This window comes from Malus sylvestris, chromosome 17, assembly GCF_916048215.2.
Source record: "Malus sylvestris chromosome 17, drMalSylv7.2, whole genome shotgun sequence".
NCBI lineage: Eukaryota > Viridiplantae > Streptophyta > Magnoliopsida > Rosales > Rosaceae > Malus > Malus sylvestris.
In genome coordinates this window covers 3,272,159-3,287,360 of record NC_062276.1, presented here as the reverse complement: position 1 = coordinate 3,287,360, position 15,202 = coordinate 3,272,159, and the positions used below count along the sequence as shown (strand labels likewise).

Below are 15,202 nucleotides of genomic sequence, written 5' to 3'. Positions count from 1 at the left end.
CCAATACTCCAAATTGGAAAGACGAAAAAAATGAAGACATGAATACTTACAGATTCTATCTCACATACTCTGAAAAAGAGTAAAGAAAAATTGAAGAACACTTACCATACCTTCCAAACTGGAAAGACGAAAAAAATGAAGACATGAATACTTACAGATTCTATCTCACATACTCTGAAAAAGAGTAAAGAAAAATTGAAGAACACTTACCATACCGCGGCGTTTGATTTTTGGGGCTCGAAACGGCAAGAAGAAGCTCACGGCGAGGGCAAGGTGTGAGAGATTGAGAGTGAGAAGGGTTGCGCCGTCGTGGGTCGCCTGGGATTCAAGACCAAGAGAGACAGAGAGTTTCAGAAAGACAGAGAGGAGGCTCGGCTGCGAGAAGGTTACTGGGTTAGGGTTTCACTGGAGGCAGGAAGGGATTGAGAGAGAGAAGAGGGGAATGAATAAAAGGTGTGGCTAGGGTTAACTTAAAAGGGTTTTGTTGATTTCTCAAAAAAATTAAAAAAAAATTCTGAAATGTTGGAGGTATAAGGGTTCGAACCCTTGCGCTGCAACTTGAAAATTTGCCCTGAAACCAACTTGGCAACAGGTTTTGTTTTGTTATGATTGTATGACTAAAATATTTATAATATTGAAAAAAATAATTAAATATATATATATCGGTTCGGTTCGGTTCGGTTCGGTTTTCGAACCTCAAAAACCGAAACCGAACTGACCAGATTCGGTTCGGTTCGGTTTGACAGTTTCGGTTCGGTTTTTTTTCGGTTCGGTTTTTTTCGGCCTCGGTCCGGTTTGGTTTTCGGTTTTTTTCGGTTTTCGGTTTTTTGAACCCACCCCTATATGGAGCACATCACTGGAAAGAAAAGATAATTGTTTAACAATATATACATACACACAAATATATATAAGTTAAATAATATTCTGGACCAGTAAAATTAAAGTCAAATCAATTAAACTAAGAGAAAATAGGCTAATTTGTTGCTATCTCCAAACATAGCTGGCTTGAATATTTAGCACAAGATAAAAACACCAGTTGCAGGCTTACGATGATTACTATGTTCTAATTAATACTGCAATGACATGTAAAATGACTAAACTTGCGGTGAACCTTGTGAACAGAAGATCTCCAATTAGCTCGTCATCCTTCAGCCTTCATCTTGACAAATATACCCTTCTCAGAAGAAATCATGTGTTCGAGTCCTTCACTAGCTAGCTAATGATCAACACCCCTGCCGACCAGGCCATGCGTTTCTCCGTTGCCTATGTAGAAGTAGACGTCGTAGGTGGCCGGATCTAGGTAGGAGAGGGAAAACAAATGTGCATTACTTCTGGATCTTGGAAAAACATTTGCTAGGTACTCTCTTTTTTTTCTTTTTCTTTTTTTTTTGGTGCCTTTTTCTTGTATTTTTCGGCACATTTTACAGACACATACTTTCTGTCTTTCGATCCCTAGCACATGCGTATAAGCATTTACCATGATCCATTGATCCAAGAACATAGGTTTAGTTCTGAAACAAAATCTTATAGTACAATAATATACGTATGAAGCCACAACTCAAAACAGACAACAAAATACAGCCAAAAAAAGGGTAAAATAATACTACACCTGATCATTCTCCAAGCTTGCAAAGAAATTAAAGATGGGTTGCTTTTCTGTGGAAACAAAGCTTGAGAGGCTTCAGTCGAGGACAGATGAAGCTCGGTGCCACGAATTGGCTAGCTATATATATACAGCTTGAAACCGAAGCAACCCAATATACAAGGCATTCGGCTGCATCTCACCTACGACCGAAGTCCCTACGCTTTGATATTCCGATCGCTTTTAGTACTGTTTTTCGATCCGCTGGCTAGATCTCTTCTCCGAAATGCTTATGATGCAGCATTATATAGAGGCATGAAAGAGCCAGTAAAGTATTTCTTCAATTTTCCTTGTTTCTTTTAATAAAGTGGGTACTAGTTCTGTAAATACTATAATTCACAAATTATATTAGCTAGCTAGCTATGGGATCATAAGGTAAAAACATATTAACTTCAAATTTCGCTCTCACAAAAAATAAAGCCTCATGGTCATGGATAAGGGACACAGAATATATAACACATATATTTAGTACAGATTTATTTATAAATATATATAAAAGTTACTGACCTAATCTCTTGATGTAGTCTGAATGATTGACGAAACTTAAATATATATGAGATCATCATGCAATTCCATCATCTAATTATGATAGAATAGAGATATTGGTGTATAAGATGTTGCCACTTGTAATTAGATTAGAGAAGAAGTTAGTTAAGGAAGTTAGCTGTGTAAGTGTAAGACTATAAATACCTCAACACTGTATTACTTGGAAGTTAAGAAATATATCAGAGATATTCATCTTCTCTCTAAGTTCTTTCTCTCTCTCTCTCTCTCTCTCTAAGTCTGTTACATTCTTAGTCTTCCTTACTGTATAATATTGATCATAGTTAACATGGTATCAATCGCCATTGTTGCCTGCGCATAATCTTCGATCCTCTGCTTCCGCTCCGATTGAAGGTGTATTCGTTCTTCTTGATTTGTGTTTTTTCTGATCTCTGATTCTCTTCGTCTTCCTCTAATTTGGATTTCTAGGTTTCTTGGGTGGTCGTGATCTTTCTTCGATCATCTTTTCTGCTTCCTTCCGTCTTGCATATCAACTGTTTGCTATTATTCCTCTGAGAGTTTTTCAGACGAAATTTCAATGGTGACTGCAACGCAACTTCAAATTGTGCAATCTCTGATTACTGCTTTAATCTCCACAATCTCGACTTCGGTTAATGTCAAATTGGATGACTCCAATTATCTCAATTGGAATTTTCAGATACAACTTTTGTTGGAAAGCAATGGTATTATGGGGTTTGTTGATGGCTCGCACCCTTGTCCACTTCAATTTGCAGTTTCTCCTACTGACTCTGGCTCTTGTACTTCTGCTGAATCCGATGCATTTGTGGTGTGGAAAATGCATGATCGGGCTATAATGCAATTGATCACAGCCACTTTGTCTCCTGTTGCGTTGTCTTGTGCTATTGGTAGTAAGAGTTCTCAGGATCTTTGGATTCGTCTGAAAGAACAGTTCTCTACAGTGTCTAAGACTAGCATTTTTCAAATGAAGTCAAATCTTCAGACGATAAAGAAAGGGTCTGATTCGGTGTCTCAGTATCTTCATAGAATTAAAGAGGCTAGAGATTACTTATCTGCTGCTGGGGTTTATTTTGCGGATGAGGATATAGTTATTCTTGCTCTCAATGGGTTACCTTCTGAATATAACACTTTTCGCTGTGTTATTCGGGGTCGTGAGAATGTGATATCTCTTAAGGAGTTTCGATCTCAGTTGCTTGCTGAAGAGGTCATTGTCGAAACTTCCACAACTGCACCTTATATCACTGCCATGGTTGCTAATACTGTCTCTCATTCTGGCAAGAATCACTCACCTAATCTTGCATCTGGGCAGTCTCAATTCTTTTCTGGAGGTTACAAGCTGTTTAATGGGAATAAAAACAAAGGGAAAGGCAAGTTTCATCAAGGGGCTCGGTTATATTCACCCAAACAGTATACTCAAACTCATGTGCTCCCTACACCAAGTCCAGGAATACTTGGTCAATCACCAGTACCATATTTTGGTCATCCAAGTGCACCATTGCTGCCTACTTGTCAAACGTGTAATGTTGAAGGACACACTGCTCTATATTGCCAGTCTAAACCTCCTGATAAAGCTCCATGTCAAATATGTGGCAAGCACAATCACAGCACATGGTACTGTTTTTTCAATGACAAGGGTCCTAATTTTGGTGGTCCTACCCGACAGTTCTATCCTTCTCAAGTGCACCCATCCACATATGGTGCTCCAAGCTATAATGCTCCATTTCAGCATTCATCAATGCAATCTCAACATTTTCATCCTCATCAACAATCTCCACAAGCATTACATACTGTGATGACTCAGTCACCATCTTCACCGTCTCCTTCTTATTCCGATCCTCAAGTGTGGATCACTGACTCTGGAGCCACTAATCACATGACTGCCGATCTCAGTAACCTCTCTTTGGCATCGCCATATCCTACATCTGAGACTATTCAAACTGCCAATGGTGAAGGTTTGCCTGTGTCTCATATTGGTAGCACAGTTCTCAATGTTTCCAAATTGAATTCTGTGCATCCAATTAAGCTCAATTCTGTGCTTTATGTTCCGAAATTGACACACAACTTGTTATCTGTGCATCGAATCTGTTTAGATAATAACTGCTGGCTAATTTTTGATGCTTTCTGCTTCTGGATTCAGGACAAGGCCACAGGGAGGATCATTTACAAGGGAAAATGCAGTAATGGCCTCTATCCCATCCCTTGTCTTTCTGCCACATCTCATTCTACACATTCAGCTCCATTTCCAGCTAAAGCATTCCTTGGTCAGCATGTTCATTCTACAACCTGGCATAACAGACTAGGTCACCCATCTAATAACATTGGTTCTTTGATGCTAAAGCAAGCTAATATTCCTTGTTCCAAGTCTTCATTACCTGTAATGTGCTCTAGCTGTTTGGAGGGCAAGTTTTGTAAACTTCCCTTTTCCCTAAGTACCAATAAGTCTGTAAAACCTTTTGCTGTTATTCATAGTGATCTTTGGGGTCCAGCTTCTTCTATTTCCATTGATGGTTACAGATATTATGAGACCTTTATCGATGAATATACAAGACATTGTTGGCTGTTTCCTTTGATTAACAAATCTGATGTCTTTGCTACTTTTGTTGCATTTTATTAATTTGTTCTTACTCAGTTTTCAACTGCTATTCAAACCTTACAGAGTGATGGAGGGGGTGAGTATGTTAGTAAGGCTTTTCAGTCCTTTCTTCTTGATAAGGGAATTACTCATCAACTTTCTTGCCCACATACACCCGAGCAAAATGGTCTAGCCGAGCGAAAGCATAGGCATGTTATTGAAACTACTGTGACCCTATTACAAACAGCTAGGTTACCTGCTAGTTTTTGGTCGTATGCTTGTCAAACAGCTGTCTACCTCATTAATCGAATGCCCTCTTCTGTGCTAGGACATAAATCTCCTTTTGAACTTTTGTTTGGTCATCTTCCTGTTATCTCTCATCTCCGAATTTTTTGGTGTGCATGTTATCCTTTGTTAAAGCCTTATAATTCTACTAAATTACAAGCCAAGACCACCAAGTGTATTTTTCTGGGTTATGCTACCAAATATAAAGGGTATATATGTTATGAGGTTTCTAAACAGCGAGTTTATATTTCGAGACATGTTGTGTTTGATGAGGATCAATTTCCTTACACAACTTTGTTGGTCCACTCTACAAACTCATATAACTCTTCTTCAGTTCCTACTTTCACACTTCCCGCACCTGTGATTTCTAATGACAATGTTGTGTTACCTATGTCTCATTCATCATTTCGATCACCATCATCTCATACCAATCCTGCCTCCTCATCCTCACCTGCTCCTTCTCCCATATCCATCTCTCATATTCCTTCTTCACCCCTATCTGTTCCATCCATTACTGGTTCTTCCACTTCTCATTCTCTAGTCCCTGTCCCTGTCCCTGTGGCACTTGTCCCTGGTTCTGATGCTTCTCCAGCAGTGTCCTTTGGTCTTGATACTTTGCAAGTGGTGTTGGAGGTTCCACCCCTCAATTTGCATCCTATGCAAACTCGGAGCAAAAGTGGTATTATCAAGACCAAAGCTTTATTAGCTACTATTCAGGAGTCTGACTGCACTGATTTGTCCCTTATTGAACCAACTTCTTATAAAACAGCAATGAAGGATCCTACTTGGTTGAAAGCTATGCAAGAGGAGATCAGTGCTTTACATAAACAAGGTACTTGGAGTTTGGTGGTATTACCTTCTACAAAGAACTTGGTCGGTTGCAAATGGATATTCAAGATCAAGAAACATTCTGATGGCACTATTGCTCGCCATAAAGCTCGGCTTGTTGCTAAAGGGTTTAGTCAAGAACCGGGTCTTGATTATGGGGAAACCTTCAGTCCTGTGGTTAAACCTACCACGGTTTGCCTAGTATTGGCTTTGGCAGCTCAATTTCATTAGCCCCTTAGGCAACTAGATGTCAAGAATGCCTTTTTACATGGCATTTTGGATGAAGAGGTGTATATGACCCAGCCTCCTGGTTTTGATGATGTCACTACTTCTCACCTTGTTTGCAAGTTGCACAAGTCCCTATATGGACTTAAGCAAGCCCCTCGAGCTTGGAATGACCGATTTACCAAGTTCTTGCCTCTTTTGGGTTTTCAACACACTTATTCTGACTCCTCTCTGTTTGTCAAGACAGTTGACTCTGGTATTGTCATCTTGCTGCTTTATGTGGACGATATTATTATCACAGGGAATGCAGATGCAGCTATGCAACAGGTTATTAGTGCTTTAACCAAGGAATTTGATATCAAGGATCTGGGGGATCTGCATTTCTTTATGGGCATTCAAATCTCTCGCACTGCACATGGCTTATGTTTGTCTCAATCCAAATATATTTTGGATCTCCTTACTAAAACTGAGATGCTTGAGTCCAAGTCATGTGAGACTCCCTGTTTGCCCTATAACCGGCTTCTCAAAGATGATGGTGCTCCTTATACCAATCCAACGTTGTACAGGAGTGTAGTCGGTGCATTGCAGTACCTCACCTTTACAAGGCCAGATATAGCATTTTCTGTCAATCAAGTATGTCAATTCATGCAACAGCCTATGATTGCTCATTTCACTGCTGTCAAACGCATTTTGAGGTACTTAAAGGGTACCATTCATCATGGCCTCACTTATTCACAAGGACCACTGCAATTAAAAGCCTTTAGTGATGCTGATTGGGCAGGTGACCCTAATGATAGGCGTTCTACCACTGGCATGGCTGTGTTTTTAGGAAACAATCCTATATCCTGGTCTTCAAAGAAACAATTGACAGTTTCTCGCTCATCCACAGAGGCTGAATATCGAGCCTTGTCCTCTACTTCCGCTGAATTAGACTGGATTAAGCAACTGTTAGTCTTTCTGCAGGTTCCTCTTACATCACCTCCGGTTTTATTTTGTGATAATTTGTCCACCATTGCTTTGGCTTTTAATCCGGTTCAACATCAACGTACTAAGCACATAGAGGTTGATGTTCATTTTGTGCGAGAACGCGTTGCCAAGAAACAACTTTCTCTTCAGTTTGTGTCCTCTAAAGAGCAATTTGCTGATATTTTGACTAAAGGGTTGAGTTCTCCTCTGTTTCGTACTCACTGTACCAACCTCATGCTTCGAGCATCGAATCATGTGTTTGCGGGGGGATGATAGAATAGAGATATTGGTGTATAAGATGTTGCCACTTGTAATTAGATTAGAGAAGAAGTTAGTTAAGGAAGTTAGCTGTGTAAGTGTAAGACTATAAATACCTCAACACTGTATTACTTGGAAGTTAAGAAATATATCAGAGATATTCATCTTCTCTCTAAGTTCTTTCTCTCTCTCTCTCTCTCTCTAAGTCTGTTACATTCTTAGTCTTCCTTACTGTATAATATTGATCATAGTTAACAAATTATACGAATTTATTTTATTTACAGTTCCAAATAGAACGATTTTTTTTAATCCACGTTTTAGTGTGGTTAGATCATCAGATTATCATAATCACGATATGCCTATTTTAATTAACAATATAAGGTGTCTGCAATAGATGCCTAGCAAAAACAATCATATCTTGATAAAGTCAAGCTTAAGTAATTGATAATATATTATTCAGATAATTAATCTACAACCATAAGATAAAAATCATGTCGTGGGAAAAAAAAAACCACAAATGTTGTAGAGAAAGATCAAAGTCGTAGAAGTCGTGTAGAGCTTTTGGTCACAAGAGAGATGACAACAATTGCTAATAGATGTAGAACAATTAGTGCCATCTCTCCTGCAAACATAAATCCACCACCTATCTTAATTCATCACTTCTTTAGAGATACCTCTCTCCCTCTCTCCCTTTCTCCCCCTCTCTCCCTTTCTCCCTTCCTCTCAATGGATTTGGAGAATGCTGCATTTTTCTTCAATAGAATAAAGAAATTAGTACATTTGCACAAAGAAATAAAGGGTTCCATGTTGCAGGAGGATGGGACATTCTGCTAGCTAGAGCGTAGCTCGTGCCATCTCTCCTACGACATGAATCCCTCAACATCTTTTATATCTTTTTTTTTTTTCTCCATTCAATGTGTTAATTATGGCTTCAAGACCTTAGATAACCCCCATATTTATAGTCATGAAGCTAGGCCAATGCTCTCTATATATTCGGAGAATGTTAGGGTTTTTTTTTCACAATATAAGGAAATTACCTATACATTACCGCGAAGTTTGCTTTTAATTTGTAAGGAGTTCACCTGTGATTACGTAAAGTAATACATAAAGTGCGAGAAATTGGCATATATGCTAATGAATTAATCATTCTTCAAAATTAAAGATGATGTTTAAAGTTTGGAACATTGGCCTAACCACACACATTAGAATCTCACTACAAATTTACAGGATTCATTTTTCCATTGGAAAAAAAAAAAAGTACAAGCACAATTTCGTCGACACCTTCGTTACCTCATGATAGATCTCATGGTCAGTCAAAAGAAAAGGAAAGAGATGTTAGACTCTTGTTTTCTTTTTTAATATTGGACGTATATTAATTAGACCTAATCACATAATTTAACTTGTAGAGTATATTTACAACAAATAATTCGATATGAAATTTTCAATGAAGAAATTATCAAGTTCTTGTGAATAGTGAGACAATTTTGACCCATAAGTTGGTCTAAGAAATAGTTAGGAAATAAAAGTCATCGTGACAATTTCCTTGTTAAACATTTATTTAAAAAGTATAAAAAGAAAAACTAATGAAAAAAAATTTCAAAAGTAAGAAAAAAAACCAATCAAAAGTGTATGTAAAGCGCAAGCCAACCTGTGTTCAGTTTCAAAAATAGTGCTCGTCTTTATTTCTAGAAATATTCAATTTATGAAATAGTGTAGTACCAGTGTTCAGTTTCAGAAATAGTTGTGGAGCCAAAAATAATCACAAGGCGACACGTGGATTTTTAATAAAAATGACAAAATTACCCTCGAGGCACATCGGATTTCCTACGCGCGAGCAGTGGACAATCATTCTTCAATCAAGCCAAAAGTGCCCAAAATAAGTAACAAATTCAAAATTATTTCATCTATACTCATCTTATATTCTCCATAAGCTATTTGTTCCATGACATTCAAAACATTCCACAATAGTCAGTTTAAGAAAAATGATAATACCAGTATTCAGTTTAAGAAATAGAGATAGTATATGTGTTAAATTCTCAGAAATAGTTAGTATTCAATTTAAGTAGTGTAGTACCAGTGTTCAGTTTCAGAAATAGACAACGTTCAGTTTAAAAAATAGTGAGGAAGAGGAGAGAGTGTGTGTGATAGACGGGAAATTTTTCATTGTAACCGGAATATAGATGGTACACCACGTGTTTTTATTCAAGTGGTTGGAAATTTTATTTTTCAAGTTATTAACTTTTTAGCACACATATTCCACCATTTATATAGTGACATACTTTTTAGCACACATATCCCACCATTTATATGGTGACATATGGTGTACCATCCCGTGTTCTGGTTACACTAAAAAATCTCTTGTGATGGTCGCACTAGACCCCGCGCATCAGTTTTTATTACTTTTTAATTTAATTTATTTTTTTATTAAAATTTAAGTTCCTCTCATTAAAGTTTAAGTTATTTTCATTAAATAAAGTTATTAGATAGTTTTTTTAATAAAAAGTTAGAAAAAATTATTTTCATTAAAGATCCCATATAAAAAAGATAAAAATATCGAATCGTAAATTAATGGCGCTAATTTATAAACCAATCACTTGCTTAATTTCCTATATCTGTCAAAGATAAATCACATCCTTTTCGGCTCTACTGGAGTTTCTGTATATTAATCTTGGGATCTAGTCGCCAGCCGGCCTTTCATGTATATGATACTCAAACTTTGGAGAGGGTCTCGTGTGGAGAAGCCGGACTAGGGCATGTGAGAGGGAGGTAGGACCAAAGAGTGAATCAAGGTTTGCAACTTATAGCATAACAAATTATGAGGGTTAAGAAAGTTGGAGTTTCATCATAAAATTAATTAGCAATATAAAGAGTATCTCAATCTCTTATAAATCCTTTCTTTTCACCGATGTGAGACTCTTTTACCTTCATATCTTCACAAAGAAGAGGGTAGTCATTTTTTTTTTTTTGTGTCTTAGACTCGTAGAGCCGCACAAACACATAATCCGATTGTCGGACCAGAGGATTTCTTCAAACTTAGAAAGGAAAATGATAGATACCTCAACCCCTATTTCATGGTGCTTCATATTATGGGCAGTGATAATGTTTGTGCTCAGTGTTCCACATATACGATTTGTAAGCAATCATGTACTCAGCTGGTACAGCATGTCAACATTCCTCAAAAAAAAAAAAAAAAACCTCCCCTTCTTTTAACGGGATAGTATATTAACAAGTACGTACAGACACGCACACACAAGCTGAACGAAGTCATGAAAACACTAAATGACGGAGGTGAGGAATATTTGTAGTCTCTCTTTCTAATTTTATACATTTTCGATCAGTTTTTTGTCCAATGGGAAAGCATGAACACCTTGTAAAAAAATTGTAAAAATACAAAATAAAAAACTCCCTTTCTTTTAAGAGGATAATATATTAACAAGTACGTACAGACACGCACACACAAGCTGAACGAAGTCATGAAAACACTAAATGAAGGAGGTGAGGAATATTTGTAGTCTCTCTTTCTAATTTTATACATTTTCGATCAGTTTTTTGTCCAATGGGAAAGCATGAACACCCTGTAAAAAAAATTGTAAAAATACAAAAAAAAACTTCCTCATGTATAGGAGGGAGTAGTTACTAACATATCTATTTTTATTTTTATTTTATTCTTCTAAACATATGTGTGAACACGAAAATTTCCTGAAATGAAAGAGACAAGAACAACGTGCACAAAATAATATTTATATTTGATGATTTTGGGTTACAATCTCTCTTAAATTTGATCCTCTGATTCGATCTCCGTAAGGTGTTGATTTGTGGATGTGCGATTGATCCAAAGAGCCGTTGGGCTTGAATCTAAGGATGAACGTTCTTCAAGGGCCATGGACTTGATCTTGAAGGTGGATTTGAGCGGATCTTCAAGGAGCCGTTGGGGCTTGATCTTGAGGATGAGCGTTTCTTCAAGGGCCGTTGAGGCTTGATCTTGAATAACGGTGATGAACGGATCTTCAAGGGGTTTTTGGGCTTGATCTTTGAAGAACAGTGATGAACGGATCTTCAAGGGCTTTTGGGCTTGATCTTGAAGAACGGTTGGATGTGTGGATTTGTTGATGTTGTTGATCCAAGGGCCGTCGGGGCTTGATCTTGAATTGGTGGAAGTTCTTCAAGGGGCCGTCGGGGCTTGATCTTGAAGGTGGATGATTGTTGATCCAAGGGCCGTCGGGGCTTGATCTTGGAAGAATGAAGAACGAAGAGAGCTTTCTTGATTCTTCGGGAACCTGGATGCTTGAGAGCTTTGGAGTTTCAGAGCTTCAGAGCTTCAAGAATTTTGCCTAATGATTTTGGTCCTCTAAAATGAATGAAATTGGCTTCTATTTATAGAATTTTCCAAGGCCTAATTTTGAATATAATATTCCAGATGAAATAAGTCGTTCCTGCCAGGTGTTGACATGTGTCCTGTTTGATGACTTTTTCGATGATTCTTGATTTTTTGTTTAGACACACGCTACGTGTAAAATTTATGTAATACATGAGCGTTGAAACTTTGATTTATCGGTCAACATTTATTTACTGAAATTTCGATGTCTACAAATGCCCCCACTTCAAGGCGCGTTGTATACATGTGCTTGTCGCGTGTAGGAGATGCGTTTTGAAGTCCCTTAATGTAGATGTCGATCCAAGGGCCGTCGAGGCTTGATCTTGAATTGGGTTGGAGATTTCTTCAAGGGCCGTTGAGGCTTGATCTTGAATTGGGCTTGAGATTTCTTCAAGGGCCGTTGAGGCTTGTTCTTGAACTTTGTTTGAAATTCCTTCAAAGGTCGTCGAGGCTTGATCTTGAAGGTTGAAATTGGACCACAAGGAGCTTCATGTGGTAGATGATCTTTGGCTTTGGTAGTGGATGAATCGGTACGTATTTGTTTTTGCGCTTTGTTGACTTTCCACAGCTTTGATCTTGAACTGGGTTGGAGGATTTTCTGGATTCCTCCAATTGTTGATTTTCCACAGCTTATTCTTGAACTGGATTTGATTCAAATATGGTGGATGCTTGATCTTGAATCGGACTTGCGATTTCCTCAAGGGCCGTCGAGGCTTGATCTTGAACTTTGGCTGGAAGCTTCTTTAAGGGCCGTTAAGGCTTGATTCTTGAAGGTTGACTCGAACACATGGCAAGCAGGCATGAGGTGAAGGTGACGACTTGTTGCTTTGTTCAATCTTTCTAATTCACACCTGAGCAGTTTGGTCAACGGTATGATCTTCAAGATTGATGGGCTCTTCTTCCGGTTGGTGACTTGATCTTTAAGGATTTGATTCAAGGGTGGTGAATCAGCACGTGCAGCCCACAACGCCTAGTGAGTAAACCTAAGAATTTGAGGGTCAAAACGAATCCTCCACCCAGAGTGATTACAACCCTGATGATATGAGATACTTTTGATTTTGAAGAAGTAGCGGGTGAATCGGCACGTGCTTTGTTGTGCTTGTCTCCACATGCTTCAATGTATCATTTTCCCTTGCCTTATCTGTTCTTCAGGCAGATGTGGTATCTTCTCTGGAAGCATAAGATGTTGAGATAATGGGTACTTCGAGAGCAGTGCTAGGTAAGCAATCAGGGAAGGTTTCCAAGCAGTCGGTTCCAGATCGGAAGATTGATACCAAGTGCTGGCTGATTGCTTTCTTTCTCCTTGTCCCGCAGGTAAGAACAAGGACAAAGAAAAGGACATGGAGAAAGCATGATATGAAATACTCTTGCTTTTGAAGAAGTGGTGGCGATTTGACAGCGTTGCACAGCGAGGCTTTGCTTTTGGGCGATGGTGCCGTCAATATGTCGTTAAAGCTTCTCGAGCTTTTGGATTTAACTCAGACCCCTTCTTCTCTCTAATTCTTCAACTCGGACTCATTCTGCTGAGTTGATTGTGCATGCCACATTTCCTTATTTGTTCTTCAAGCAGATGTGGCAGCTTCTTGAGTTCCTCAACTTAGACTCCTTTTGCTGAGTTGACTGTGCAGGCTGCATTCTTCTCTGCTTGTTTCTTCTGCACGTTGTCTCCACATGCTGCAAGGTATCATTTTCACTTGCCTTATCTGTTCTCCAGGCAAATGTGGCATCTTCTTTGGAAGTACATCAGCAGCTGAAGATGAGTACTAGAGAGCAATGCCAGGTAAGCAACCAGGCAAAGGTTCCAAGTAGTCGATTCCTTACCCGAGTTTGAGTGGAGGTTTCGGCATATTGTTTTTTTTATCCTTGTCTTTGTAAGTAAGAACAAGGACAAAGGAAAGGATAGGGAGAAAACATGATATGAGATACTCTTGCTTTCTACCCTGGTGATATGAGATACTTTTGCTTTGGTGTCATTTGCTTGCAGAGATACCCCAAGGAATAAGGAACATTGAGTGACTCGAGAGGCTTCGTTGGGAAGACATTCTCGGAGATGAAGAAAGGTTCTGTATGTTTACCTTGCTATGGAGGGTGAAGGTGGACAGTTATAGGAGGTTCTTTAATACCTGTAAAAGTACTATTCTTTCACTCGTGTCGGCAACCAATGTGTGATTGATCAGTATGACTTCACATGCTTTCTTCTTTATCAGAAATCTTCGACAAATTGTTCGTAATTTCCGCCAGGCTGAGTGTGCATGTGACAGGTGTTGACGAGGCTGAAAAAGACTGGCGCTTCTTCGATATCTGGGATCGGTGCTTTGATAAATTACCCGTGATTTCCGCAAAGCTGAGTTCGCGTGTGATGGGTGCTGACGCGTCTGGAAAAGCAAAATGCCTCCCCGATTTCTGAGCTTGCCTCTTCGATTTTTGAATGGGCCTCTTCGAATTCTGAGCTCGCCTCTTTGATCTCTGAAATCCCGTCGAGTGTTGATTTTTTATAGAAGCACGCAGTTTGTTTCAAAGCACACTTGAATTTTCGCTTGTAGAAACTCCCTTCTTGCACTTCTAAGATATTGATTCGTCCGACCTCTTCTTTCTTTCAACACCTTTGAAAATGTCTGGACCCTCCGACCGTCGTTTTAACTTGAACCTTGGTGAAGAGGCAGTCCTACCTTCTCCAGACAACATATGGCGTCCATCTTTCATATCCCCTACTGGTCCTCTTACCATTGGGGATTCGATGATGAAGAATGATATAACCGCTGCAGTGGTGGCCCGGAACCTTATCACTCCCAGAGATAACAGACTATTTTCCAAACGGTCTGATGAGTTGGCTGTTAAGGATTCTCTGGCTCTCAGTGTGCAGTGTGCAGGTTCTGTATCTAATATGGCCCAACTCCTATTTGCTCGAACCCGTCAAGTTGAATCATTGGCGGCTGAAGTGATGAGTCTCAAACAGGAGATTAGAGGGCTCAAACATGAGAATAAACAGTTGCACAGGCTCGCACATAACTATGCTACAAACATGAAGAGGAAGATTGACCAGATGCAGGAATCTGATGGTCAGATTTTACTTGATCATCAGAGGTTTGTGGGTTTGTTCCAACAGCATTTGCCTTCGTCTTCTAGGGCTGTACCGCGTAATGAAGCTTCAAATGATCAACCTTCGGTGCCTCCTCCTCCTGGGGTTTCGCCGAGTGATGAGGCTTTGAATAATCACCCTCTGGTGCCTCTTCGATCTGAGGCTCCGCCGAGTACTGAGGCGCCATCTGATCAACCTTGAAGATCCCCTCCTGTAAATTTGATTTGTCTTTTTTTTTTTTTATATGGCATGTGGAATGCGAATTTATGTAAAATTTTTTTAGAGAAATAAATAAAAGATGGGCTTTACTAAATGCTTTATATATATTTTCACATGTTTCTCATGGTGCCAGATGCACCACCACTTCCCTTTTTTTTTTTTGTTTTTTTTTTTGTCACATGGTGCTAGATGCACCATCATCATTTTTTTATTTTAATCATGCACCCACTA

General features: G+C 38.9%; 1 protein-coding gene and 1 long non-coding RNA gene across 2 annotated transcripts; one reads left to right on the top strand and one right to left on the bottom strand.

Annotated features, from left to right (window-relative positions):
• Nucleotides 1-857: 857 nt before the first annotated feature.
• On the bottom strand, nucleotides 858-2,038 carry LOC126612003 (uncharacterized). Its single transcript, XR_007618944.1, has 2 exons — nucleotides 1,610-2,038; nucleotides 858-1,296 (listed from the first exon to the last, which is right to left on the bottom strand). It is a non-coding gene; the product is annotated as an uncharacterized LOC126612003 (long non-coding RNA).
• Nucleotides 2,039-6,143: 4,105 nt separating this feature from the next.
• Nucleotides 6,144-7,313, top strand: LOC126610438 (uncharacterized mitochondrial protein AtMg00810-like). The gene has a single exon (XM_050278489.1). It carries the CDS (start codon nucleotides 6,144-6,146, stop codon nucleotides 7,311-7,313), a length of 1,170 nt encoding a protein of 389 aa, XP_050134446.1.
• Nucleotides 7,314-15,202: the final 7,889 nt, after the last annotated feature.

Excerpts from the sequence above, each read along its gene's own strand:
- LOC126610438 (XM_050278489.1), top strand. The coding sequence starts at position 6,144 with ATGACCCAGCCTCCTGGTTTTGATGATGTCACTACTTCTCACCTTGTT.